At 52.7% G+C, this 26,280-nt stretch overlaps 2 protein-coding genes across 3 annotated transcripts in view; one reads left to right on the top strand and one right to left on the bottom strand.

The window, feature by feature from the left end:
* The window catches only part of MYO1D (myosin ID), a 326,202-nt gene extending 305,771 nt beyond the window's left edge, over positions 1-20,431 (top strand). The window contains exon 22 of the mRNA XM_038548141.1: positions 18,081-20,431. Within this exon, the coding sequence (XP_038404069.1) occupies positions 18,081-18,237 (157 nt within the window). The 3' untranslated portion in view covers positions 18,238-20,431. The remainder of the gene's footprint in view (positions 1-18,080) is intronic.
* On the bottom strand, positions 9,742-25,509 carry CDK5R1 (cyclin dependent kinase 5 regulatory subunit 1). 2 transcript variants are annotated; one of them, XM_038548146.1, is made up of 3 exons: positions 22,754-25,509; positions 15,985-16,044; positions 9,742-11,018 (listed from the first exon to the last, which is right to left on the bottom strand). In XM_038548146.1, exon 1 carries the CDS (start codon positions 25,439-25,441, stop codon positions 24,518-24,520), a length of 924 nt encoding a protein of 307 aa, XP_038404074.1. In that variant the 5' UTR covers positions 25,442-25,509; the 3' UTR covers positions 9,742-11,018; positions 15,985-16,044; positions 22,754-24,517. The 2 variants fall into 2 exon arrangements, with proteins under 2 accessions (XP_038404074.1, XP_038404072.1); XM_038548144.1 differs by lacking the exon at positions 9,742-11,018 and adding an exon at positions 12,505-14,142.
* Between the last annotated feature and the right edge of the window lie 771 nt (positions 25,510-26,280).

Genomic DNA, 26,280 nt, shown 5'->3' on the forward strand with positions numbered 1-26,280 from the left:
GAAAGGGTGACTAACCCATTTATGAGCCAACAGGTGTAGTGGTAGACTGTTCTGCCCTCTTGATCCCAAGTAACCCTGCAGGCAGTAAATAAGGCCTGTGTTAGAAGCCACTAAAGCTGTATACACGCAGCAGGGAAATCTGCCTAAACTGCCCACCAAGGTACTAGATACAACTGACTTTCTACTAGAAATGTCCCTGCAACTCAAGGTCAAGGCAAATTTGGCTAGCAGTCACCTGGGATACTTCCCACTGAACTGTCTCAGGAGACTCGGGAACAGGGAAATAAAGGTTACTCTTGGGCTCTTAAGTTAGTGATCATGGAGAAAATTGGAACTCTTTGTGGCTGGCAGGAAAAGCACAGATGTGGCCTGAGAGAGCCTCTCGTTTCCAGCCATCATGCTCCAGCCTGGATCCAAACGACCCATTTCTGGGAACTTAAAATAAAAAGTAAGAAAGCAGTCAAATAGACTGGAAACCCCATGGGGCCTTTGATGTGTCTACCAGCAGCAGCATGGTGAGTGGTTTCTGTGATGTGGGATTCCTGAGCAAGAAGGACTGGACCACCGCCACTGGTTCCTCTCTCATTATAGGGCCAGAAATAGATGCCCCATCCTGGGAAAAGGGAAATAAGGCTGCATGGAATGTTTCATCTGTTGGAATATTGTTCTGCGCTGCCTGACAAGATTACTGAGTTCTCAGTTCTATAGCAGTGGCATTGAGTAAGAGTCTGAAAATTGATGCATTATGTACTCGCTTAAAATAGCAAATGCAGAATAGAAAAACCAGAGCTGCTAAGAAGTGTGCAGAACATATTGATAGAAAGGCCTGCTTTGCCTCTGTTATTAGCAGCATGAAAGGGTATATCGGAGCAGGGGGCAGATTTTCCATCAAAAGCAGTCATGTGGTAAAGGCTTCTGTACCACAGTGAGGCAGGGGTACATTTTTTAGCTAACATAACTGAGTGCAAATCCTTCTGTTCTCAAACAGGTGGTAGAAAGTGGGCAGTTGGTTTCTTTTCACGTCAGTGTTCTGGAGTTGGTTTATGAGATGGTTGCTTCTGTTTTAAACTCTTTGAATTCCCCTCAGAACAAAAATCCCCAGTTACTTGCTACCTAATCAAATATTCTCTGCCGTGGGTTACGGGCGCCTGGATGGGCAACAAAACTGAGTAAGACTGAGGGGGAAAATGTATAAAAATAACCTTGTCATCATCCTTTGTCAGCTTAAATGGGATTTTTTTAAGTACCCAAGAACCAATTGAAGGGGCCTTCTAGAATCGACAAGCCTCCTGCCAGCATGGACCTGGATGGTGGCAGAGTGGTCTCCTAAGGGGCTGGCCATGGCCAGGCAAGGAGGCCTGGAGGAGCAAGGGCTCTTGCAGCCTCGTCGTAGTCGTTTGATCAGCACCCTAAGTGTAAGACCCTCCTTCACTGAAGCACTTCACTCCATTGACAAATGTTCATGGAGCACAGACGTAGCACCGACCACTGCACTGTAGCCACTTTGCCTACATTTTCTCCAGCCTTCCCCAAAGTCCCATGGAAGAGAGAGCATTACCCCTCTTATTTATCCTTGTTTAGGAAACTGAACCTCAAAGGATCAAGTCGTTGGCCAGAGCCAGGCAGCTGGGTTCAAACCCCGGACCAGCTGATTCCAAACTGCAGGTTTTCCTCCACCATGTCCCATTGTGTCCTCTCTCAATTAAGCAACATTCCTAGAAATACAAAGAACCTGAAGTCCCCAGGCCATCTCTTCCCTGCTGCTGCTGCCGCTGCCGCTGCCACTGCCAGCTAAAATGTCCCGCTCTCATGTGTGTTATAGTCAGTTCCACAAGACTGGTTGGTGTCCGAGACAAATCACTTTTTCCAGGCTCAACAAGCAGTTGAATGCGCTAACAGCCCCTAAATGGGGACTTGAGCTAACCATTCAGTAAAACATACTTTGCCGATTGCTGTGGGACACTGACCAGTTTCAAAATTCCTATAGGTACCACAGTTTTAGAGAATGTGGCCCTCTATTTCCAAAGCCAAGATTTCTGTTAATTCTTGTTTTTGTTTTTCCCTTGTAATTTGTACTATCACTCCTAGGAATCCTGCTTTAAAAGTTTGGATGTCTTCAGATAAAGATTGCTGGAAAGAATGTTGGGGAAAGTCTTTTAAAAAAAATGTAATAAAGGGTTTGAAATAGGGACTAAGGGACTCAGAGCAGGAGAGGGTGGCAGCCAGGTCGGGAAAGGCACGGTTGCTCAGGTGGGGTGACTTACTTGCCATGCTGACACTGCATTCTCAGATTCTAGGTTTATTTGCCTAGTAGAGCACAACACCACAATGATATCATAAGTAATGATTTTATAATAGAATCCACATACACAGTAGATTTTGTGAAACAGTTGTCATGTGTGACCTACCTTACTGGATGTGTTTCCCTTAAGAAAAGGAGAGTAATGAGCTGTGTATCCCTGAGTCTGCCTCATGTGTAGTACAACCCTTTGGATTTCCTTCCCAGAGGAAGTCAAGCTCTACAGTGTCCAAAACCAAACTGATTGTCCCAGTCTCTTCCATCCCCCAAGCTGAAGAGCTAGGAACACGGTAAATCCCCTTTTACCACCCACATTAGTCAGTTACCAGATTTCTTACTCCCATGCATCTCTCAGACTTGATCTATCTTTGTCCCTCTTACCAACCCCAACCCTCGCTCTCTGATGGGCAAGTTTGCTAACTGGTCCTCCAGCCAGTAAATGCCCACATCAGTGTCTCTTCCACGTCACCTGTTTTCTCTCCATTGATTTAATGTATTCGCTCTTGATTAAGCTTCTGCTATATGCCAGACAACCTTTTAAGCATGGGGGATATGGACAAGATTCCTTCCCATGGAGCTTACCTTTGGGAAAGGGGTGGGAGCTACAGGCAGATAGATGGTGAACAAGCCAAGGATCAAACAAGTCAGTTTCAGATAGTGGTGCAGGCATTGAAGAAAACAAAGTATTATCCATCTTCCCTACTTAAGAATCACTGAGGGGGTGCCTGGGTGGCTCAGTGAGTTAAACGTCCGATTCTTGATTTTGGCTCAGGTCGTGATCTGAGGGTCATAAGATAGAGTCCCCAGTCAGGCTCTGCACTGGGTGTGGAGTCTGCTTCTCCCTTCCCTCTGCTCCCAACTCACAGCTTGTGTGGGCTCGCTCTCCCCCTTCCCCCCCAAAAAAAGAATCCTTAAGAGTATCCCCATTGCCTACAAATCTGAGCCTATACTCCCAGCCTATCTGGCTGGCCTCAGCTCCCAAACACTCTTCAGTCCTGACCTCTGGTCCCGTGCTTGACATTCTCTCGACATTCTCTAAATTTCACTTTTAGGTCAAGCTTCAAGGTCATCTCCGTCTGGCCAAGTCCTCCTCACCCTCTGAGGGGCAGCTCATTGCCTCCTGTCTGTAGGGTTCCGGAGATCTCTGTGTGCTAGGGAAGCCCAGGTAGGCTTCAGGGAGGAAGCACAATTAGAGCTTGGGGCATGTTGTCAAAGGGGGGAGACCCAGTGGCTTTGCCGCGTGAGCCCACTGGGCTCACTGTGAGCCTCTTCTCACAAGGACTCAGCACCGTCTCAGAGCTGCCTTCCTCTGCAGGGAATAGTGTGAGGAAGAGAAACCAGTTCTAGAGCAGGGTACTGCGAGCCCAGTTTGTTCAGACAGTGTGTCTGCCTCGCAGATCCACCGGCCACACGGCACAAGAGGCTGCACCCTCTCCACAAAGCGGTCCATGTCTGCTTGGCACTGGGCACTCCCCTCCACTCTGCTTCCTGCACGACTCTACAGACCTTTAGTGGGGCCAGCTCTAGTGCCTTAGATAGTAGCCATTTGTTCGGTCGGCCTCCCTCCCAGGGCTGTAAGCTTCTTGAGAACGGAGCTGTTTTATTATTTATCTTGCAGCCCCAAGCCTTAGACACAGATGTTTGATGTGGAATGCGTTTCGAGACAATGCTGAGGAATTCCTGACCTTGAGAATAGACTTCTTTTTCTTGGTTCCCAACGCTGTTCAAAAATGCCATCCTAAAAAAAAGAAAAAGAAAAAAGAAAGCCATCTTCTAAGCCCAAGCCCAGTGAAAATGATTAATTTTACGGAGACGTCCTTCCCATGAGCCTCGTTTTAGTATGCACGCCCCCAGTGTGTTCGCATGTAGTTGAAGGCCCTTCGGTACTCCGTCCTCAGATGGGGCACTGCCGTCCTGCTCGCTCCTCCACCGAGTGACCCACAGCCACTGCAGATGGAGGCTAAGATGCTCCCTGACTGCGGGGGACTGAGCAGGGAGCTACAGGAGGGTGTCCCTGACAAACCACTAGAAGCCATCTGTTCAGAGGAAGATGTGGGTCCTGGGGCATGTTCAGTCCGGTCTCACTTTGCACGTTCATTAATGATGTGAGTAGAAAATAAACACCAGCATTCACAGATGGTGCTAACTTTGGAGGTGCTGTTAACAGAAGCGTCAAGATAGGAGAAGTAGAAATGTAAGCAGGAAACAGCAAAGATGTTAAAACAACAACTCTCAAACAGCTATTTTTTGGTAAAATCAAGCCCCTCAGAACACAAGCACCAAGACGAGAAGCTGAAGGAGAAGGCAGAGAACAGGAGCTTTCGGACAGATGTCTCCCCAAGGCCCCGGCCTCTTGTGACAGACGCAACATGGCCCGGGCATCCCCCTGACCCAGCCTGCAAGGCCACTCTGGTCACGGCCGCTGCCCCATTTGTTTTGTGGTAGGCCTTCTGTTTGGTTTGGTAGGGTTTTGTCTCGTTGCTGCTGTTTTTTGTTCTTTCTTCATATTTGAGGAAGTTGTGGGTTTTGTTCTTACAGTTTGGCTTTGAAAGATTTTATTACCCCTCGCATAAAGCATTAATTTGGGCATTTGGGGAGGGACCGCGGAATACACCCTTTAAATGAAGAGTCCAGATTCCAAATATATAAAGCAGAAGGAATCACTTCTCACCACCTCCATCTCTGATGGCAGGAGGGAGAGACAAACCAGAGAGGCAAGCAGCAGCCCTTGGCCTTGCAGAGGGTCGGGGCAGGGGTGGAGGGGCACCAAGCTGCCTCCATCCATCTGGCCAGGGGATAGCTGCCAATGCACAGAGCATAGGAACCTTCTGGATCTGGATGACAAAAACATAAACCAGGAGTGTCCAGGGAGCAGCAGTTCTCCTCAGGGACTCCTGGTGGAAAGGCTAGACACCAGTAGGCACCAGGGAATAGTCAGGACAGTGCAGCAACTCTCCAGGCACCACGACATGCCCCCTTCTTTGACTGCCTGGAAGCAACTGTGCCTGGCAACATCAGCCGTCTTCTGGCCAAGGAGTGGAAGAAGTAAATGCCCAGGAAGTGAAAGTGCACATAAAGTGGGGGTCATGGTCACAGCAAGACCGTCCAAACCTTAGTCGCATTCTGAATGCTTTTGACTCTGACTCGTGAGCACCAGGGATGAAAGAATCGCATCCCTGCTGCAGCCAGGCTGCCCCACACGAGCACTAAGAGAGCATCTCAGCGTGAGGACTGAACAGATGGGAGTCAGTGGACGGGGGCATCATTCCAGAGACAGATCCCCCGGGCCTGGGTCTAGCCTCACCACTTAGCGGCTAGGAGGAGCTCCTTGACCCGTCCAAGCCTCTCTGTCCTCATCCACAGCACGGCTGCAGTCACAGCGCCTCATAAAGTTTGGTGAGGATTAAAGGGGGTGATGGGAGCAGTGAAAGGCTCCATCCAGTGCCAGAACATGGCAGGTTCTTGATGAACGCACGATGATTCTCAGCCTCCCCTGCCCCAGTCAAAGATGCCTTTGCGTCTACACAAGGTACGCTACTAAGCAGTATCAGCCTTGGCCGGCACATATCTGTTTATATATGTATATATGTTTCTAAACTCCATCGGTCCAAGCGTTTGTCAGCCTACCACATGTGTTTATTTCCCCGAGAACTTCATTAGCAGTGGGGCAGGAACACCTAACAGGGGAAAGCTTGGATTTACCAAGCAAGGTAGTGAGTCACTGTGCAAAGCAATTCTTCTGTGCCCAAAAGCATCCCCTGAATGGTGAGCATCCCTAATGCTCTATGCTTGAACAGACCCTCACTCAGAACCAGGTGCCAGGGGCATGCATGCCCAAGAGCCTAACCAGCTCACTTCTCAGCGATCCTGCTTTGATGATGCTCCGGGCTGGCCCCAGGTCTTCTGGTTGGTGTCTTATGTCAGAGTGAGTCCCAGCTACTTTCTCAGCCTCGTCTTTTAAGAAATACTATTCTTTCTTTAGACATTTATGGAACTCCTGTTTTGTCTTAGACACTGCAGTAGGAGCTCTCGGCAGGGGAATGAAAACTCCTCCGCTCTGCTGTGCTCAGAAACACATAGTAAATAACAGGAGCAGCTCACTAGTATATTCTAGGGACTATTTTAGCAGCGGCATGTATAGAGGCTTAGGCTTAGACTCAAGCCTCGATGCCTGGGTCCAAATTCTGGCGGTGCTGTGTGACCTTGGCTGATACTTAGCCTATGTGGGCCATGTTTCTTCTTCTGAAAATGGAACTTACCTCATGCAGTCATGAGGATGTTGCAAGTTGATATTTATAAAGCACCAAGTACATACTATATGCTTTCTTGCTATTCTATTATTATTATAACACTGGCATACCTCATTTTACTGGGCTTTGCTTTACTGTACTTCATAGAAAGTGCTTTTACAGATTGAGGGTTTGTGGCAACCTGGCGTCAAGCAAGTCTCATGGCACCACTTTTCCTACAGCACTGGCTTCCTGTCTCTCACGTTTTGGTGATTTTCCCAATATTTCCAACTTTTTCATTGTTATTATATTTATTATGGTGACCTGTGACCAGTGATCTTTGATGTTACTATTGCAATTGCTTTAGGGGCCCTAGAAACTGAGTCCATGGGCGAACTTAAGTGATAAATGTTATGTATTCTGACCCCTCCACCGACCAGCTGTCCCCCCACCTTCCACTGCATGTCTCTCCTCCTCCCCTGCAGGCTCCCCACTCCCTGAGACACAACATTATTGAAATTAGGGCAGTTAATGACCTTACAATGGCTTCTAAGTGTTTACGTGAGAGGAAGAGTCACACACCTCTCGCTGTAAATCAAAACCAAGCAATGATTCAGCTTCCTGAGGAAGGCCTATCAAAAGCTGAGACAGACCAGAAGCTAGGCCTCTTGCACCAAACAGCCAAGTTGTAAACGTAGAGGAAAAGTGCTTAAAGGAAATTAGGGGCAGCCCTGGTGGCTCAGCGGTTTAGCACTGCCTTCAGCCCAGGGTGTGATCCTGGGGATCCGGGATCGAGTCCCACGTCAGTCTCCCTGCATGGAGCCTGCTTCTCCCTCTGCCTCTCTCTCTCTCCCTCTCCCTCTCCCTCTCTGCCTCTCTCTTTTTTTCTCTCTCTCGGTTTCTCAGGAATAAATAAATAAAATCTTAAAAAAAAAAAAAAAAGGAAATTAGAAGTCCTCCTCTAGTGAACACACATATGATGAGAGCAAAACGGCCTTATTGCTGTTTAGGGGTCGGACCAGAAGACCAAATGAGCCACAACATTCCCTTAAGCTGAAGCCTAATCTAGAGCAAGGCCCCAACTCTCTTCAGTTCTGTGAAGGTTGAGAGAGGTAAGGAAGCTGCAGAAGAAAAGTGTGAAGCTGGCAGAGGTTACTTCATGAGGCTTAGGAAAAGAAGCCATTTTCTTAACAGAAAAGTACAAGGCAAAGCAGGAAGTGCTGGGGCAGGAGCTGCAGCAAGGTCTCCAGGAGATCTAGCTAAGATCATTCATGAAGGTGGCTACACCCAATAGCCTCCTATTGGAAGATGCCGCCATCTAGGACTTTCAGAACTAGAGAGAAGTCAGTGATTGGCTTCAAAGGACAGGCTGACTCTCTTGTTAGGGGCTAATGCAGCTGGTGACTTTAAGTTGAACCTCATTGACCATTCTGAAAATCCTAGGGCCCTTAAGAATTAAATGTACTCTGCTTGTGCTCTATAAATGAAACAACAAAGCCTCAATGACAGCCATCTGTCTACAGCATCGTTTATTGAATAGTTCAAGCCCACTGTTGAGATTTACTGTTCAGAAAAAGAGTCCTTTCAAAATATGACTGCTCTCTAATGATGTACCTGGTCACCCAAGAGGCCTGATGGAGATGGATCAAGGAGTAATATCAACTTTCAAGTATTACTGCAGAAATACATTTCAGAAGGCTCTGGTTGCCACAAATAGTGATTCCTCTAGTGGATCTGTGCAAAGTAAATAGAAAATATTCTAGAAGGGATTCACCATTCTTAATGCCATTAAGAACATCTGTGATTGGGGCCCCTGGGTGGCTCAGTCGGTTGAGTGTCTGCATTCAGCTCGGGTCATGGTCCCAGAGTCCTGGGATTAAGTCTCACATCAAGCTCCCTACTCAGGGAGTCTGCTTCTCCCTCTCCTTCCGCTGTTCCCTCTCTCTCTCCCTCTCTCTCTCTCTCTTTCAAATAAATAAAATCTTTTTTAAAAATTGTGATTTGTGGGAAGGGGTCAAAACAACAATGTTGGGCAGCCTGGGTGGCTCAGTGGTTTAGCGCCGCCTTCAGCCCAGGGCCTGATCCGGGATCGAGTCCCACATCAGGCTTCCTGCATGGAGCCTGCTTCTTCCTCTGCCTGTGTCTCTGCCTCTCTCTCTCTCTCTGTTCTCTGTCTCTCTGTCTCTCATGAATAAATAAAATCTAAAAAAAAAAAAATGTTAACAGGAATTTGGGACAAGTTGATTCCTACCCTCACAGAGGACTTTGAGGGATTCAAGACTTGAGTGGAGATGTGGTGGCCACAGCATGAAAACTAGAATTAGAAATGGAACCTGGGCGTGGGACCGAGTTGCCTCCATCTCATGATGACCCCTGAGCAGAAGAGGAGTTACTTCTTACGAATGAGTGAAGAAAGTAGTTTCTTTTTTTTTTTTTTTAATTTTCATTTATTTATGATAGTCACAGAGAGAGGGGGGCGGGCAGAGACATAGGCAGAGGGAGAAGCAGGCTCCATGCACCGGGAGCCCGACGTGGGATTCGATCCCGGGTCTCCAGGATCCCACCCTGGGCCAAAGGCAGGCGCTAAACCACTGCGCCACCCAGGGATCCCAGTGGTTTCTTTTTTTAAAAAAAAAGATTTTATTTATTTATTCATGAAAAACACAGAGAGAGAAAGGCAGAGACACAGGCAGAGGGAGAAGCAGGTTCCATGCAAGAGCCTGATGTGGAACTCAATTCCAGAACTCCAGGATCATGTCCTGAGCCAAAGGCAGACGTTCAACCACTGAGCCACCCAGGCATCCCAAGAAAGTGGTTTCTTGAGATGGAAACTGCTCCTGTGAAGAGGCTGTGAAAACTGTTGAAAGGACAACACAGGATTTAGAATAGGACATCCACCTAGGTGATAGAGGAGCAGCAGGGTTTTAGAGCGCTGACTCCCAATTTTGAGACAAGTTCTACTGTGGGTAACATGGTATCAAACAGCATCACCTGCTACAGAGAACTCATTCCTGAAAGGAAGAGACAAGCTTCACATTGCCTTATTTTAAGGAACTGCCCCAGCCACCCCAACTTTCAGCAACCAGCACCCCGATCATCAATCCAGCCATCAACATCAAGGCAGGACCCTCTACCAGCAAAGATTCCACTCACTGAAAACTCAGATGATGGTTATTATCTTTTAGCAATAAAGCATTCTTTAAGGTGTGTATATTGGGTTTTTTAAGACATAATGCTATTTATTACACACTTTAACAGACCACAGCATAGGATCAACTTAACTGTTACATGCGCTGAAAAAAACAGAATAAGTCATTTGACTCGTTTTACTGTGAGGTCTAGAACCAAAACTGCAGTGTCTCCGAGGTATGCCTGTATTCACCTTTTTTTTTTTTTTTTTTTTAAATTGTATTATAGTCAGAAGCTGGTGTCTGTGTGATGGTGATTCTTAGGTACTTTGTGAACTTCCTTTTATGGTCTTGTGCCTGCTCTGTGTGTACAGTGTCACTTCTCTGGTGGGTGCTCTGTTGTTGAGCACAGTGAATACACATACACACAAGTTTATGAATTGGGTTCAAATCTGTGTTCTCTTCATGTCGTCTGCTGGTCTACATGTGTTTTAGGAAAGCGTATTAAGATCATTTTCTGTAACGGTAGACGTGTCATGGGTACCTTCCAGCTGAACTACTCCCCGATAAAGAAAACAATTATTCAGTGAGTGCTTTCCCCAGCAGCACTTTTTGCCAGCCTTCTTGTGATTCATATTTGCCTTGTGCAGCCTGTTTTGTTTTAACTTTTCCTTGTCGCACTGATTTAGATGGATCTCAGGCAAACAGCATGGCGCTGCATTTCTAAATTAAATCTGAGAAGTCCCTTTTAACAGGGGTTCACACATCCACGTTGGTGTTTTCTTGTTCCCACATTTCTTCCTAGCTGTTCTTTTGTGCCTCTGCCTTGCAGTAGATGAAGCAGAGTTTCTTTCCCACTTGCTTCCACTTTTTCCAGAGTTGTATATTTCAGTAGAGCATTCTTGTTTACCATAAGTTCATTTTCTTCACGTTTGTGCAGGTCTTAGGGAGTCAAAAGTCCATCAGTGTCCCTATACACCTCTCCGATGCAAGAACCCAAGTGCCTCCCTGAGGATCACCACTCCATCTGTCATGTTGTTTTCCAGGACTGTATTTAGATCAGTGTTCGACTAAACCCCCAGAGTTAGTCATTTTCATTTGTTACTACTTTTTACAGTGAATATACATTTAGATTTAGCTTGGTGTCTGAGAAAGTCTTCATTTCATCCTCATGCTCAGATGATTGGCTGGGTATGGAATTCTAGGCTGATGGTTATTTTCCTTAAATGTTCAGAAGAGTCTGTTTTCATTATTTTCTCACTTTTGATGAGAAGGCCTACTATTCCTTTGCAAGTAATGTGTCTTTTCCCTCTGGGTGTTCTTAAGGTTTCTTCTTTGCCTTTGGTGATCGGCAGGGGGTTGCTGTTCAAGAGATTAAGAGAAGAGAGCTTGAGGTTTCAGGTCTTTACTGGAAAACCATGTGTTTCCCCACGTAGGGATTCCTTTGCCACTTTGTCAGGCTGGAAGGCAGACTCATATGACATTTTTCTAGATCCAGCAGCCTGGCGGGGCTCAGCCTCAGACCTCAGACCCAGTGCCCTCCAGTGTGGCCCAGGCATGAGCCCTGCTCAAGCCAGCATGTCCCCAGGCTTGCCATCTGCTAGACCCTCCCTCTCACAATGGCCTCATGTCCCCCTCCCTCCTTCTAACTCCCAGAGATTATCCTTTCTTTACTTCAGCCTCCACTTTGATTTTAAATATTCTTTCTGTGGAATTTTATTCACATTTCTAGACACTGATAAGCCGTCAGGGAAGCTTGTCAGCTCCGATCATGTCATTGGAACCTGCAGAGCACGGTTGCACACTCTGAGCTGTGAGAGAGCCGTGGACACAGATGAACAGCCAGCTTAGTCTAGGGGGCAGGCGGTTCTCAAAAGCTTTGGGGACTGAAGGGATTTTAGCAGAGGAGTGACAGGATCCTTCTGTGCCTTGAGAAGATCTCTCTGATGACAATGTGGAAGACGTGTTTGAAGTGGGGTATGGGGCAAATTGAAGACAGAGGAATCCGTTGGGAGGCTCCATCAGGGCTGAGCTCTGAGCTGCGGTTGTGGCAGTGGACAGAGACTGCAAAGGCCCAGTGAACAGAGCTTGGTGACTTGTTGTGGGCCATGGGGGGAGAGGAGAGATCCAGGCTGACTCCTGGCTTTCAGGCCTCTGTGACCAAGCAGATGATGACCACTCTGGCTACCATAGGCTTGACAAGAGGAGAGAGCCAGTTTTGAGGAAGGGGCCAAGAGGATGAGCTCAGCATTGGACCCCATGAAGACCCAAGTCAGGGGATTTGTCTAGTAGGTGGCAGCAGATATGTGCTGGACCTCAGGCTAGGATGGGGATACTGATTGGATAATGGTCACTGAAACTGCAGGCATGGCTGACACTGCTGTAGGATAATGTCTGAGATGAAAAGGACAACAGATAAAACAATACTTAAGGAGTAAGAATGCAAATACTCCTCTGGGAGTCCTCCTCCTTCTTGATGTGCCAATCGCAGACATCACCACCTCTGGAATCACACCCCAGCTGAGGTAGCTCCCTCCAGGTGTCCCATGCACCTCACAGGGTGTTTATGTTTGCCCATCACCCTGGCAAGAATGGGAGTGTTGGGGCAGCTGGGTGGCTCAGTCGGTTGAGCATCTGCTTTCAGCTCAGGTCATGATCCTGGGATCCTGGGATCTAGCCTCGCACCAGGCTCCCTGCTCAGCAGGAAGTTTGCTTCTCCCTCTCCCCCCTGCTCATGCTCTGTCTCTCTGTCTCTCTCTCTCTGTCTCTGTCTCTCTCTCTCTCCTCTGTTTCTCTCTCAAATAAGAAAATAAAATTAAAAAAAAAAAAAAAAAGAAGAAGAATGAGAGTATCTTGAGCTCGGGCCTGGGGCCCAGCCAGGGTAGGTGGTCAGTAAATAGTTGCCAAGAGAAGAGTAGGCCAGGGAGAAATGGAGAAATGGGTGATGGTGGTTGGCAAGGAGAGAGCAGAGGCAGGGTCACAAGTAGGGTACATGGGGTTTCTGCCCACAGGACCTCCTGGATGCTGGCTCAGTTCAGGGATGTAGAGGCAGGTGCCAGGCTGGGCCAGGGCCTCAGGACAAGCTGCCTGTCAAGAGCCGTGTAGTGACAAGGGAAGTTTTATCTTCTAAAAAAAATGGTGACCCCATCCCTTACCAGCAGCAAGCCCAAACAGGATTCAGTAGGCCAGGAGATGGGACACTCCTCCCTGATTTCAGCACCGTGGGGCACTGAACTCTCAGACTCGCTTTAGAAGTGACCTTGCCCCAAGTACCCATTCGACTCCAACAGAAACAGAAGTAGCATTTCCTAAAGCCGGATTTTGAAAGACTAGCCTCCTGTGGTTTGACACAAGTAGAGGGGCTTGCTTCCTGAAGCAAAACGCACTGAGACAGCTGCACACATGAGCTCTAGATGTCCCATCTATAGCATGTCCTTGGCAAGCACCCAAGCCTACTCGTTTGTGTCCTAGGGGTGCCTAGAAAGAGAATGGCCTGACTCTCTGGTCCATCACGAAATGCTTACTACACGTCTCATCACTTGGAGAGGTATCTATTTACAACCTGCCTGTGCTCGGTGCAAGGCGAGCTTCCTCCCACCACATCCTGTGTGCAAACATGAGAGCGCATGTTGCACTAGCCTCACATTCTCGGGAGCACCTCGCCGGCCCCCAGAGAACATGCTCACCGAGGCACTGCACTGCACTCCACCCCCTCCATTCCCCTGTAGAGTCCATTTATCAGAACAGGTCACCACTGCTCCAGCAGGGAATCAGCAACGCCACTGAGATAGTGTCCCACTCATTTCTGCACGTCCTAGTCTGCATGGAGCAGGCCAGTGGGTGGGAGTCTCCTAATCCCAGCTGAGCAGAGCTGGACAGGAGGGAACATTTTCTGGGCCAGTTCAGCTCCCACGGAGACTTTTCTTGCCCCATTCTGTGCAGAACTGACAAAAAACACAGGGCTTACATGGGGATGCCCGTTGATCAGGTCTTGCATTTACCCACAGATTTCTCTAATGAGGACAGGACTCTAAATGCAAAATGAAGGAACGTAATTTGATAAAGGCCATTTGCCTGCAATGATGGCTCGGAACAGATGAAACAAGATGAAAGTCCCCGAATTCCAGAGTTTGCTGAGCCATTAAATCCTGTAACAGAAGATGGGGAGGAAAACACCCCTCCCCTTGCAGCCAGCCTCCAACGGCAGCTGTCATTTGGCTTGGCATGCCATCAGAAGAAGACACGCTGCCTCCATCTATAAAATCTGCCTTCTTTTCTTTAAAATATGAGGAAGGTAGAAAGATTTCTGGGGTGGTGAAGCTCCAGCAAGAGAGGCCAGTTGATCCTCCTGGAGTGTCCACTTCCTGTCTGCCACTCGTACCCAGCTACTGGTGTGTCTCCAAAACAGGCACAAGAAACCCCTTCCTAACAACAACAACAACAACAAAGAAACCGCTTGCTGGTCTTAAAACCATTTTGGTTGAGCCTGAAATGAGAAAAAACATGGTTTGAGGGCAAAGCTCTTATTTATTAAGATTTTATTGTATTAGAGGGGATCCCTGGGTGGCTCAGCGGTTTAGCACCTGTCTTTGGCCCAGGGCGCGGTCCTGGAGTCCCGGGAACAAGTTCCGCATCGGGCTCCCAGCATGGAGCCTGCTTCTCCCTCTGCCTGTGTCTCTGCTTCTCTCTCTATCATGAATAAATAGAATCTTAAAATATATTTTTTTATTGTATTAGAGAGTGCACACACGTGCACATGAGTGTGGGGGGAGCTGAGGGAGAGGAATAGCAAGCTGACTCCGCACCGAGTACAGAGCCCCATGCAGTCACAATCCCACCACCCTGTGATCACGACCTGAGCCAAAACCAAAATCAGATGCTCAGTCGACTAAGCCACCCAGGCATCTTTAGATTAACCCATTTTTTTGTATTATTGTGGTAAAATGCACAAAAATTTACCATTAGTCACATTTAGTACAAGTCACAATGCTGTGCAATCACCACCACTGTCTAGTTCCAGAATATTCTCATCATCCCAGAAGGAAACCCCATACCCTTTAAGCAATACCCCCACACCCCACTCCTCTGTTTTTGTCTCTAAGGATTTGGGTATTTATAGTACATTTCATATAAGTGGGATTATGCCATATGTGGCTTTTCATATCTGGCTTCTTTCACTTAGCGTGTTCCCAAGGTCCATCCATGTTGTAGCCTGTGTCAGCACTTCCTTTTTATGGATGAATAATATTTCATTGAATTGATAGACCACTTTGTCCCTTCATCAGTTAATAGATATTTGGCTTATTTCTATTTCTTGTTTCTTTTTTTTTAATTTTTTATTTATTTATTTATTTATTTATTTATTTATTTATTTATTCATTCATGAGACACAGAGACAGAGAGAGGCAGAGACACAGGCAGAGGGAGAAGCAGGCTCCATGCAGGGAGCCCAACGTGAGACTCGATCCCAGAACTCTGGGATTACGCCCTGGGTTGAAGGCAGATGCTCAACCGCTGAGCCATCCAGGCGTCCCAACTAAGCCACCCAGGCGTCCCCTATCTCTTGTTTATTGTAAATAATGCTGCTGTAAACATTCTGGGACACGTGTGAACATCTGCTTTCAGGTATACCAGGAGTGGAAGGAATTGCTGGGTCATGTGGTATATAATTTTATGTGTGACTTACGGAGCAGCCACCAGACTCAATCCACATCATCCTCTGTCACCTATCGGTGGCTGTGTGCAGACGGCACCAGCAGAGGTTGCTTAGCCCAGATCTTGAGACCAGAAGACTGGTTCTCCTTCCAGCCCCACACTGTTCTGTTCTAAAGTCATCCCATGTAGCCCCTCACCCCCCAACTTCTGCCCAAACCCCACAGCACCCCATGAAGACGGGCTGGGAATCAGGGAAGGAGCAGGAGCACAGGCAAGGACTGTCACTTAAGCTGACAGTACAGAATATTCCTTTGCTATTCCTTGCTAAGGGGCAAGTCTCCCTTGTAGAACCCTCCCATTTTACAGGCTGTCTGGCCACTTTCCCTTTGGAATGAACTTCATGGGTTGGGTGTGCTTCAGCCCTACAAGGATCCCAACCAACTGTGCCCAGCATTTACACATATTTGAAGCTGGCAGAGCTGTGTTGAAAGGAGGGAACAGTTTGCAGAGCAGATGACATGAGGCTGCACACCACGCTTGCGCCGCCAGCCCAGAGCAGCCCAGCTCAAAGTGTGTGTGTTGTCCATCAGCACCAAGGGGGCATCCCCACATGCATGCCGCAGTGCATGAGCCAGCCCTCCAGGGACTTAGATTCTAGAAGCAGAGACTGTACCTGTGCTGAGGCTGCCTAGAAAGGCTAGCAGAGATGCGTCCAGAATATTCTCATCGTCCCCTGCAAAATGAAGGAATGTGATTTGATAAAGGCCATTTGTCTGCAATGATGGCCAGCCCAGTGTGGGGAGGAGCAAACTGGAGCACTGGTTCTCTGTGGCTTTTCTATCCTGCAACCCCCACCCTGGCAGCTCCATGTTCAAGGTGAAGTTGGGCCACTGTTACCTCGTTATCTGTTCTAGCCCCTCATCCCTCTTTGGTTTCCCACCAGCCTCAACCCTGCACCAAGAGTGTTGAGCAGATGCTAGAGATGCCCAGAGCCTGAAAGAAGGAGGCAAAATGCAGTCAGGGGCCCTCTCTGTGGACACTGAACTCAGGGCTAAGGAGGGTCTGGAGTCAGAAGGACCCGACTGAAAGTAGTGTGTCTCAAAGGGTACAAATGCAAGAAGGTGGGGGTGGCTGGGGAGTCCCATCCCCACCCCTGTGTTTAGAATATGGCCCCTTTAGAGCCTTTTCCCGAGGACTTTGAGGCCCACAGGTGACTCTAGAACCCACTGTGTGCACAATGGGGTACCATGGAGAGGGGCCGCAGATATGGACTGGGAGGCTGGGCCTGTCCCCAGCAGGGCACTGAGGGAAGGACACATGCCCACCAGGAGGCCAGGACAAAAGGGAGGCCTCTGCCAGGGTCAGAATGGGGGCATCTCCAAGGGATAGGATTCCAGCTCAGGGGGGCCCGGAGGTGGTGCCAGGGTGACAAGGAGGAGAAAGAGGTGACAAACTCAGGAAGGTGCAGGTACCGAGTCCCGGAAGCATCACCAGGTACAGGCAGGGCCACGGTGCAGAGGCTTTGCTGGCCCTGGGCCAGCAGGACGGTGGAGACCATGGTCGCAGGTCCCCACACCGAGACCCTGCACAGCAGCCCTGGCTCCCCCGGGAACAGAGACTGCCTGAGTCATTGCCTTTGGTGGACTCTATTTTTATGTCCAAGTCTGGTTAAAAATAGCTGTCTAAGCCAAGGTTTTAGCTGCAGCTGACAAGACATTAAGTATTAGGTACCTGATGCCCACAAGTGATAACCACGGGTCTCTTCCCGCTCCAGCATCCGTCTCCGGGACATACCCAGGGAGAAGGCAGGCAGGAGAGGGGCATGGGGATGCCCCCTGGCAGCATGGAGCCCGGGAGAGCCCACGCTGGGCCCCATGTCCGTCCAAGGGGCCGCAACTCCTGCCAGGCCAGCGTGTGCCCAGAAGGCACCTCGCACATACCTGGGCACAGCAGGGTCAAGTGCACCGCCGGACTGGCCACCAGTGACACCGCAGGCCCTCTTCCTTGCACCTCTGGCTCCGAGAAAGCCGAGGGGTACCAGCCAGAGTGTGGCATGGGGGTGTGCCAGCGTGTGTGAGCGCACAGGAGGTGCCTGCCACTTTGCACACATTTCTCTGCTCAGCAAGAAGGTGGCATCTGGAATATGTGCGGTGTGGCAGCCCTCGGCAGGTGCTCCCACACTGGGAGGTGACAGGGAGCCACCACCACGCTGGCCTTGAGCATCCCTGGAGTCGGAGAGGGCCTGCCCGCGGTGCTGGGAAAGCGGGGGTCAGCCCCAGTTCCCACGGCTGGGCCCTTTGGCCGGCAGGACACCCAGAAGACCTTTCACCCAGGAGAGCCCACGGGCAAGAATCTCCAGTCACGCCTAGACGTGCCTTCCCAGGCTCCCTGTTGCTCCACGGACTGCTCGGTAGCCCTGAATCAGAAGCCTGTGCCCCTCCTGACCACGAGCCCCCTGCTGCCTCTAACGCCCAGGTGACTGGGGACCCGGCCTCAGGCCAGAGCCTCGGTGGCTCTGACCCAGCGCGGCAGGCCTGGTGCAGGCCCAGCGACCCAGCGTCAGCCCCAATCCCTGTGGATCGAGGCTGCAGCCAGCGCCGGCCCTTGCTGCCCTCGCCCTCTCCGGGGTCACCGCCTGGGCCACCGCAAGGCCCGGAGGAGCTCGGCACAGCTCGGCACACGGCGGGCCCCAAGCGCTGCCAGGGCAGTTCACCCCACTCTGGCTGCCTGCTAACCGCCTGTCTGGTCTTTCTCTTTTTGGTTTTCCAGTGAGAAGCGCCACCTCCAAGTCAACGTCACCAACCCCGTGCAGTGCAGCCTGCATGGGAAGAAGTGCACGGTCTCCGTGGAGACGCGGCTCAACCAGCCGGAGCCCGACTTCACCAAGAACCGCTCGGGCTTCATCCTCAGCGTGCCGGGGAACTGACAGCCCGAGGGGAGGCCTCGCCAGCGCTCGGGGCCGCCCCACCTCCAGGGCCCGGTCTAAATTGCCGACTCCCCGCTACTGCCCGCTAGAAATCAGCTCGCCAGGGTCCGTGCTTGGGGCCGAGCCCCCCTTCTGCCTCCTCCAAGGCTCCTCCCCTGAGGTTGTCCTGCTGGCTTTCTGCCTCTGGTCTCCGTCCTCCCCCCCCCCCCCCCCAGTTTTCCAGTCCTCACTCAACAAACCAAAGATCCCGATGCCCTGCCACAGACCCTGAGCTCACGCCCAGACCATAGCTCATCACAGAGGCGACGTGATGGTGCCTCCAGTCAGCGAAGGCCCCTGCTGCCACCGCCTCCCCTCCCCAAGGCGCACCATTTGCAAGGTCAGGTCAGTGAGCCTTGACCCAGGGACCAGCAACTGACCCTGCAAGGCGTGGATGCAGTTTCCCCAACCAAAAACATGCTCCCCTGGGGGGTGGGGAGGAGATTGGCAGAGATGAGCTGGGGATGTAGCCCTGCTCTCTCTGCGAGGGCAGCCTGCCACCCCTTCCCTGAAGGTGACCTGGCTCAGAGCTCCTCAGTGGAGCCCCTCACCCCCAGCAGTTAACCAAGGCCATCAGGTGAGCAGGGTCACTAGCAGGGCTGGCCCCTCAGCCCAGAAGCCGGCAGAGCATCTATGCCCAGGGCCTGCCTCATACCAGGCCTGCAGGCCTCCTCTCTGGGAGAAAGCAGAGCATGTGCTCCAAGGGCCATCTTCCTTACTACATAGCCTGGGCCCGCGGGTGTAGCACACTCGTGTGCACAGTCGCAGAGCTGCTCAGTGGTTACCGTGTCTCCTGTGCCCACACTGCTGTCTAAGCGCCGATAAGAAACCACAGTGGTAGGGCCAGGGAGTATTCGGGGGTCTGGAAGTTTCCCTTCTGACACCTCTGTTTCATACACACTTGGAGAATGGGGACCAGGGCCAGAGGGGCAGAGTGACAGACACAGAGTGGGGGTCCCGGCACTGCAGGCCAGGCCAGGATGCCCACCTGCCCCCACGTATACACACACACACACACACACACACACCCCTCGCCGCTGCAGCTGGGGCCCAATGCAGGCCTCATGCCAGGAGAGTGCCACCACCCTGCCAGTCTGTGCCCAACGGAAAGCATGGAGCCTCAGATGTCATCCTGAGATCGCTGTGCTCCTGAGCCTCAGCTGAGGACGCTGCCCCAAGCCCCTGAGCAGCCCAGGCCTCCCAGCCAGGAGCCATAATGGGAGAGACTTGGGATACCGCATGTGGGGAGGGGGCTAAGGTTGAGCCCACGACTCAGGGGGAGACTGGCAGGATGCAAAAGAGGGACGTGCTCTCCCCCCGCCACCCCACCCACTCTTGACCTGCCACCCCAACTCTGCAAAACACACCAAGTGCCTGAGCACAGCTCCTCTGTGCCTGGCCCAGTGCCTGACACGGCCAGCTGGCTGACACCCGTGCGGTCCCAACAGCAGGGTCTCATCCGCACCCCAACTTCCCAGGGCCCAGGAACATTTGCACCATGTGCAATTTGCAACAAAGAATCCTCTCTCGGCATCCTGTCCTTAGAAACCCCACCTCATTCTCCAAGCCTGGTTGGCTGCCTGCACAGCCCAGAGGCGCCGTTGGCCTGGTCTAGCAACAGAATTTTGCCAATCACCTTGACACTAGTTGAACCATCCTAACTGGAACGGCGCCTCCTTTCCACTCATTTCCCCAAACTTGTCGCTTTACACTAGAGACATGTACATGTATGTTTTAGATGCTCCAAAATGGAACATGCCAAATGAGTGCCTTTGCCTTTCTGAGGCTGGGGAGGCGGTGGGCCTTGGAGTCCTCCCTCCAGCCGTCCGGGGTTGCCTGTGGCTCCTCAGGCCAGCAGAGGGGCTTCCAGCCGAGGGCCAGTCCACAAGCACTTTTTCATGATGTCCTCAAGTCCCATTACGTGGCACCTGAAGGAGTAAGAATTGAGGGTGTGATCTCAGTGGTGCTTCCAGGGGGCCGGGGGTGAGCAGGAGGACGCAGTGATTGTAGGCAACGAAGTGTTTCTCTTGATCTAATTAAATGCAGTGGTATGGTTTGCTGCGTTTATTCCTATTTTCCATTAAATTAACTTTATTTCTAGAGCATATTTTGATTTACCATCAAGAGCAATAAAGCATTAAATCTCATTTTTAAAGGTATCCTGCTCATCTGTAATTGAGAACTATACACAGAGTCAGCTGTTGTCCCAGAGGATGGGAGGGAGCATGAAGCGCAAATAAGGTAAAGTGGAGGCTAATTTACTGGGGGCTTTTGAACAGGAATATGAAACAGCCAGTGAGGCACAAGCAGTAGGGAGGCAGGGAGGCGGCGTTATATCAAGCACTTTGTTCCATCACTTTGAGGTCTGTCCGCTAGATTCGTGAAGTTCACTGCGTTCCGGTGGCCTGAAGTCACCGATGCCTACAGAGACCGGGTGGCCTTGCCCCAGGCTGGCTGGCTGGGGACAAGGGGGTGGCAAGAGAAGGAGCCAGAGGAATCTGGACCTCTCGGGGAGGGGTGGAGCTGCAGGTAAGCAAGGCCCCGCCGAGACGAAAGAGCCTCCCAGCACTCAAGGGCTACCGGGTCACCGTCATTGGTGGCAAAGAATGTGCAGTGCACCTACTCTGACCCAGACCAAAGGACATGCCCTGAAAGCGAGTGGCCCTGATCACAAAGCTGACCGCTCCCAAGGGCCAACTGGGTGGAGTGGCCTTCTTAGCGATCACGGTGCGGGGCCAGGAGGCTCAAGGCCACACTACCCGAGACCCAGGAGCTTAGGCTGGTGGCAGGAGCAGGCACAGACCACCGGCAGCACAGCCGGTGGGGGGACCCCACCCTTGCCACACTATGGGCTGGGGTGGCTGCTTATTCGGGAGCCCCGGGGCTGGATTTCTCGCTCTTGGAAACCCGCACAGAGCTAAGCTGTCAAGGCTGAGCCACATGGACACCCTTCCACACCCGCCGGCCAGAGAGGAAGCGTCTGGGCGCTGGGCGCTGGGCAGGAGAGCCAGGCCTAGGCTACGCGGGGGCAGCGGCCTCAGAGCCAAGCTCCACTGTGGGGCCTGAGGCCTGGCGCCCCTGCAGGAGCCACTGCGCCAGGCCTCACGGGGCCGTGCCCTGGCCTGCTTGTCCCCCTGGCTACAGGTCCCAGTCACCCAGCCCTGCCCGGCCAGGCCAGGCCCAGCCAACGAAGCCTCTGCGGAGCAACTCCCACCCCCGCCCAGCTAAGCCCGAGTTGACTTAACCTGCTGACATAACCTGCGCTTCTCTCTTAATCACCTTAACGTGAACGCACCGGTTAAGCCCTCTCCCAGAGCCCAGCCCTCCCCTCCGCCCCCACCGCCCCGCCCCTCCCCCACGATACAAATCCAATTATGTTCCCAGCACAGGAATCATTTATAAAAGGGGCCCCCAGCCTGCTCATGAATGACGTGCCCACAAAAAGAGGCCTATGTAATGGATGGTCAGTGCATTTTATTTAATCAGCACAGTACAAAAATAAATAAAAATAAGGGAAAGGGAATTAAATTACAGCCAAACTGAGCTTCATGACCTTGTCAGATTATAAACCACACATACTTACAAACACACTACACATACATACAAAATGAGACAAATATAAATTAATATTAACAATACCCACGGTTTGGTCAAAGGATAACTACAGAACGAATTGCACTAAGAACCAACATACACCGCACGTGTAATTAGCAGTTTCAAATATACAGCCTATGAATAATTCCGAGTGGGAAAAATGGCACGTTTTCTTTTCATTGCAAGTTTAACAACTGTTGGAACAGAACTAAATTCTAATAAATAACTGCATGGAAAGAATAGATCAACCCTTCAGGTTTACAAGAAAAAGAGAAAAACCAAATCCTGAACTATTCCTGTGACTTGTTCTGTGCACGGGTGTAATGTTCACAGCCATCTGTTCTAAGATTATTTTTCTTAAGACACAAAATGCTCCTGGTTCGCATGCACAATATCACTGTAAACGCAACAATTAAAGAATAAAGGGGTTGGGTTTTTTTTTTTTTTCCGTAGGTTAGTTTTTCTTTTTTTTTTTTCTTTTTTCTTTTAATCATTGTTCTAAAAGTAGTCTTCATAGCAGCATGTCAGATGGGCTCAGGGCCCGCACGCTGGAGTCCATCAGCTCCCGCACCCGGTACTGACCAGCACAAGGGCAGGGAGGAGGCCATGGCCGGCTTCTCACCGGGGGAGCCAGAGACTGACCTCCTCAGCCCCGAGCCGCTCCTGAAATGGGCCCCTCCCCCAAGAAATAAAAAAATAAAATACGGAGAAAGAGCAGGAAAACACACAACCGGAATACTGGGGATGCGGCCGGAGCGTGGGGTTTCAGGCCAAGCTCAGCCGCCGGGTGAGTGACTACAGACACGCACCCCTCCTCTTGAGACTTTGCGCCCCAACGTCCCTCCCCACTTCTGGGCCCCGCTGCCCCCCAAGGGCCTCCTACCTCAGGTCACACGTGGCAGCGGGATCTGAACAGACGGGCTGGGTGACAGCTCCCACCGAGATAGAGGCGTGGCGGCCAAGTCTGTGGCAGCAGCCGAGGTTCCTTCCAGCTCCGCCTCAGCTTATTTGGCAGCCCAGGGAGGGCTCAGCGCAGCTGGGGCGAGGGATCGCCATCCCAGCCCCCCGCGGGCCCTCCTCCCCTTCCCCAGGGAAGCGGCAGCTCCGCTCCAGGCCTCTTAAAGTAAGACCCCGGTTTCACAGCTTTCTCTCGTGTGAATTTCAGTAGTGCTTCTGCTGAAACCAGCAGCCACCTAGAACCTATCCTGTGTCAGAGGACCCTCTGCCTGCCCCCCGCCACCCCCCCTCCCTGGGACTGGAAGGGAGACTTCCCCAGGGCATCTTCACATTGACCTTTATTCCCCAAAGCTGGAGTGATGGGCCACAGAGGAAGACTCGCTCCCTTCTCCTGGTCCTCTCCCAAGTCCCAAGCCACCAATCTGGGAGAATCAAAAAGGAAATTGATTAAGTACATGTCGTGTGTTTTTCACAGCCACTAAGATAAGGTGGAAACCCAAATCGGCAGCTGCAAATGATCAGGTGCAGAATGGCAGGCTTCCGAAGCCATGAGGAGCGCTACTCCGGCCTTGGAATTGTCTCCAAGATCCAGTGGTCTCACTGGGCCTCGCAGGGCAAGGCTTCGTCTTCAGAAGAAACTGAACTGTTTGGAAACAGCTTTAAATGAACAGGGATGGGGACGGCGGGGGCGGGGGGTGTACATCATTACCCCATCATTCTGGTCCCCGACATCACCTCGGCTCTGCAGGAACAAATGTCATGCACCAGCAAGAGGCCTTAGCCCTCAGGTGAGCACTGGCTGGTTTCAGGCACGACGACCCCACCTGCCCAGAAGGCAGGCTGTCGGTGAGGGGCACCTGCAGCCGCCCTGGCCTTCGCCACAGGGTGAGTAAGCTGCATTAGTCAAAGGAAAGATTCGCCCAGGAAAGGAGCTGTCCCTAGCTTCACCCCACCCCTTTAGCTGGGACCCCAAATCAAAGAACTTAATGAGTCAAACCAGCTCATTAACCGACACTACCAACACGGCTGGGAGCAGGGGGTAAGGAGGCCAGGGAGCAAGTTCCATGTCTTCACTAAAGGAAAACTCTTCTCCCTAATAAAAGAAAAAAGAGCAAACCAGGGTGGTGCATGGTCAAACGACAGGACACAATCTTTGTACCAGGCCAGCTTCTCCTCGACGAGTTGTCCCAGGGTGGTGGGCACCTCGCCTCACAACCCCATTCGTGGCTCGGTCAGGGTGGCCAGCTCCACAGGCCTCTGGGAGAACGGATGACCCAAAACAAAAGCCAAGAAAGGCCCTCCAACCGGCAACAGCAATGGCTCCCCAGGGCCAACTGGCCAGAGGCCCCTCTCTGGCTACCATGCCAGGAGCGGCGGGCAGCCTCACCTGCCCTGGTCCAGCAAGGGCACAGGTGGCAGAGACAGGTCAGTCCTTCAAATTCCCCAAAGTTGAGAAGTCAGTGGCCTGGGTGGCTCTGAACACATCTTCTGGGTTTTTGCACAAGGTTCGGGAGTTCAAAAGCGCCCAGAGTTCTTGGCAGGGCTGAAGAAAACCCCAAGGAGAGAAGGTGGGAAGGAAGAGGCCCTCGGTGGCTCTGCTAGACACATACTGTACACAAAATCTGATTTGCTTAATAATAAATTTTTAAAAATGAATTGAATCCTTGAGCCATGATGCGGGCTACAGGGCTCACCGATCGAGCCCCAGGAGGAGCCGCTTCTTGTCCTCCTGACCACTCTCGTTCTTCAGGTCGGAGAACACCTGTGTGAAGTAGTGCGGGTCGGCATTGATCTGCAGCATCTTGGAGCTCATGAGGTTGATGACGGAGAGGCAGCGGTCCCAAAAGGCCTCCTTGCAGCTCTCCACCAGGAAGGGCTTGAGCGGGTAGGAGATCTCGTTGCCCATGTAGGAGTAGGAGAGGTACAGGCAGGTCAGCAGGATGGCCTGGAGCTCGTGGTCCGAGCCCACCTCGGAGGAGATGACATCCCTGCAGAGCATGTAGAGGAAGACCACGTTGGCCGGCGTGATGAAGCCCTGGTCCTGCCAGCCCTGCAGAAGCAGCGAGCGGTCCACGCTGCGCAGCCAGAGCACAGGGTCCGTGGGGGACAGGTGCTTCAGGCGGTAGCACCGGCGGCAGAGAAACTCGCCCAGGCAGCGCAGCAGCTCGCTGGTGGACGCCTGGACGATGACACGTTTGGGCGTCCCCGCGGAGGTGAGAGCCGGGTGCGGGGCCTTCTTGACAGAAGAGGAGACCCCGGTCTGGGAGCCCGAGAGCTGGCTGGCGGGGGGCGCGGGCGGCTGGGCCGGCGGGGGCTGGGCGAACGTGGACAGGTTGGCGCACGACAGCGACTTCTTCAGGTTCTCATTGTTGAGGTGCGTGATGTTGTTCTGGTAGCTGCTGTTGGGCTGCACCTTCTTGGAGTTCTTCTTCTTGGCCGACACGGCCACGATCCTCTTCCACGGCAGCACGGAGATGATGGAGTGCCGCTTCAGGTTCTTGTCCTTGGCGTTCTTGCTGTTCTGCACGGCCGTGTAGTGGCCCACCGTGGCCGCGCCATCCTCAAACAGCGTGGCCTTGCGGTAGCTGGGGGACAGGGACAGCACCGTGCCCATGGTGCCGCTGCGCGCCGGGCGGGGGCCCGCGCCCCTGCGCGCCCAGCCTGCCGGCCGGAGGCGATGCGCTCAGCGGGCCCGCGGCGGTCCGGGGCGGGAGGCGGGAGGCGGGAGGCGGGAGGCGGGGGCGCTCCGGGGGCGCCTGCGGCCCCCTCGGATCTGCGTGGAAAACAAGATGGTTCTCAGCACCAGGCGGGGCTCGGCGCCGCGCTCCGCCACCCGGGCCGAGGCGGCCCCCGCGGCCCTGGCCCCGGCCTCGCGCCCCCGCGCCGCAGCCCGGCCGCCTCCACTGCGGCACCCCCGCCCGCCTCCGCGGCCGCTGCGTCCCGACCGCAGCGGGAGGGGCCCGGCGCCCGCGGAGGTGGAGGCGGCGGCGGAGGCGGCGGCAGCGGCGGAGGCGGCAGCGGCCGGGGACCCCCGCCTCGACACACCGCGCGCGGCCCCGGCCCCGGCCCCGGCCCCGGCCCCGGCCCCGGCTCCTCGGGGGGCAGCGGGCGGCCGCGAGGCTCAGGCTTACCGGGCAGGCGGCGGCGGCTCCGGCGCTCCGCGCCCTCCCTCCGCAATGCGCGCCGCGGCTCGGGCCCGCGGTCCCGGCGCTCGGCGGGGCTCGGCGGGGCTCGCGCTCGGCGGCGGCGGCGGCGGCGGCTCCGGAGCTTCTGTCCAAGGTTCTGCAGGCGCTGCGGCCCCGCCCCCCGCCGGCCGCCCGCCGCCTGCGCCGCCGCCGCGCTCCCGCGCCCGCTCCCGCTCCCGCCCGGGCGCGCACCTCGGCGGCCTCGCTGTCGGGGGCGCGCGCGCGGCCCACGTACGGCCGGGGCTGGCCTGCTCCGGCGGCGGGGCGG

The sequence above is a fragment of the Canis lupus genome, chromosome 9 (assembly GCF_011100685.1).
Source record: "Canis lupus familiaris isolate Mischka breed German Shepherd chromosome 9, alternate assembly UU_Cfam_GSD_1.0, whole genome shotgun sequence".
In the NCBI taxonomy this organism is placed as follows: Eukaryota; Metazoa; Chordata; class Mammalia; order Carnivora; family Canidae; genus Canis; species Canis lupus.

Excerpts from the sequence above, each read along its gene's own strand:
- CDK5R1 (XM_038548146.1), bottom strand. The coding sequence starts at position 25,441 with ATGGGCACGGTGCTGTCCCTGTCCCCCAGCTACCGCAAGGCCACGCTG.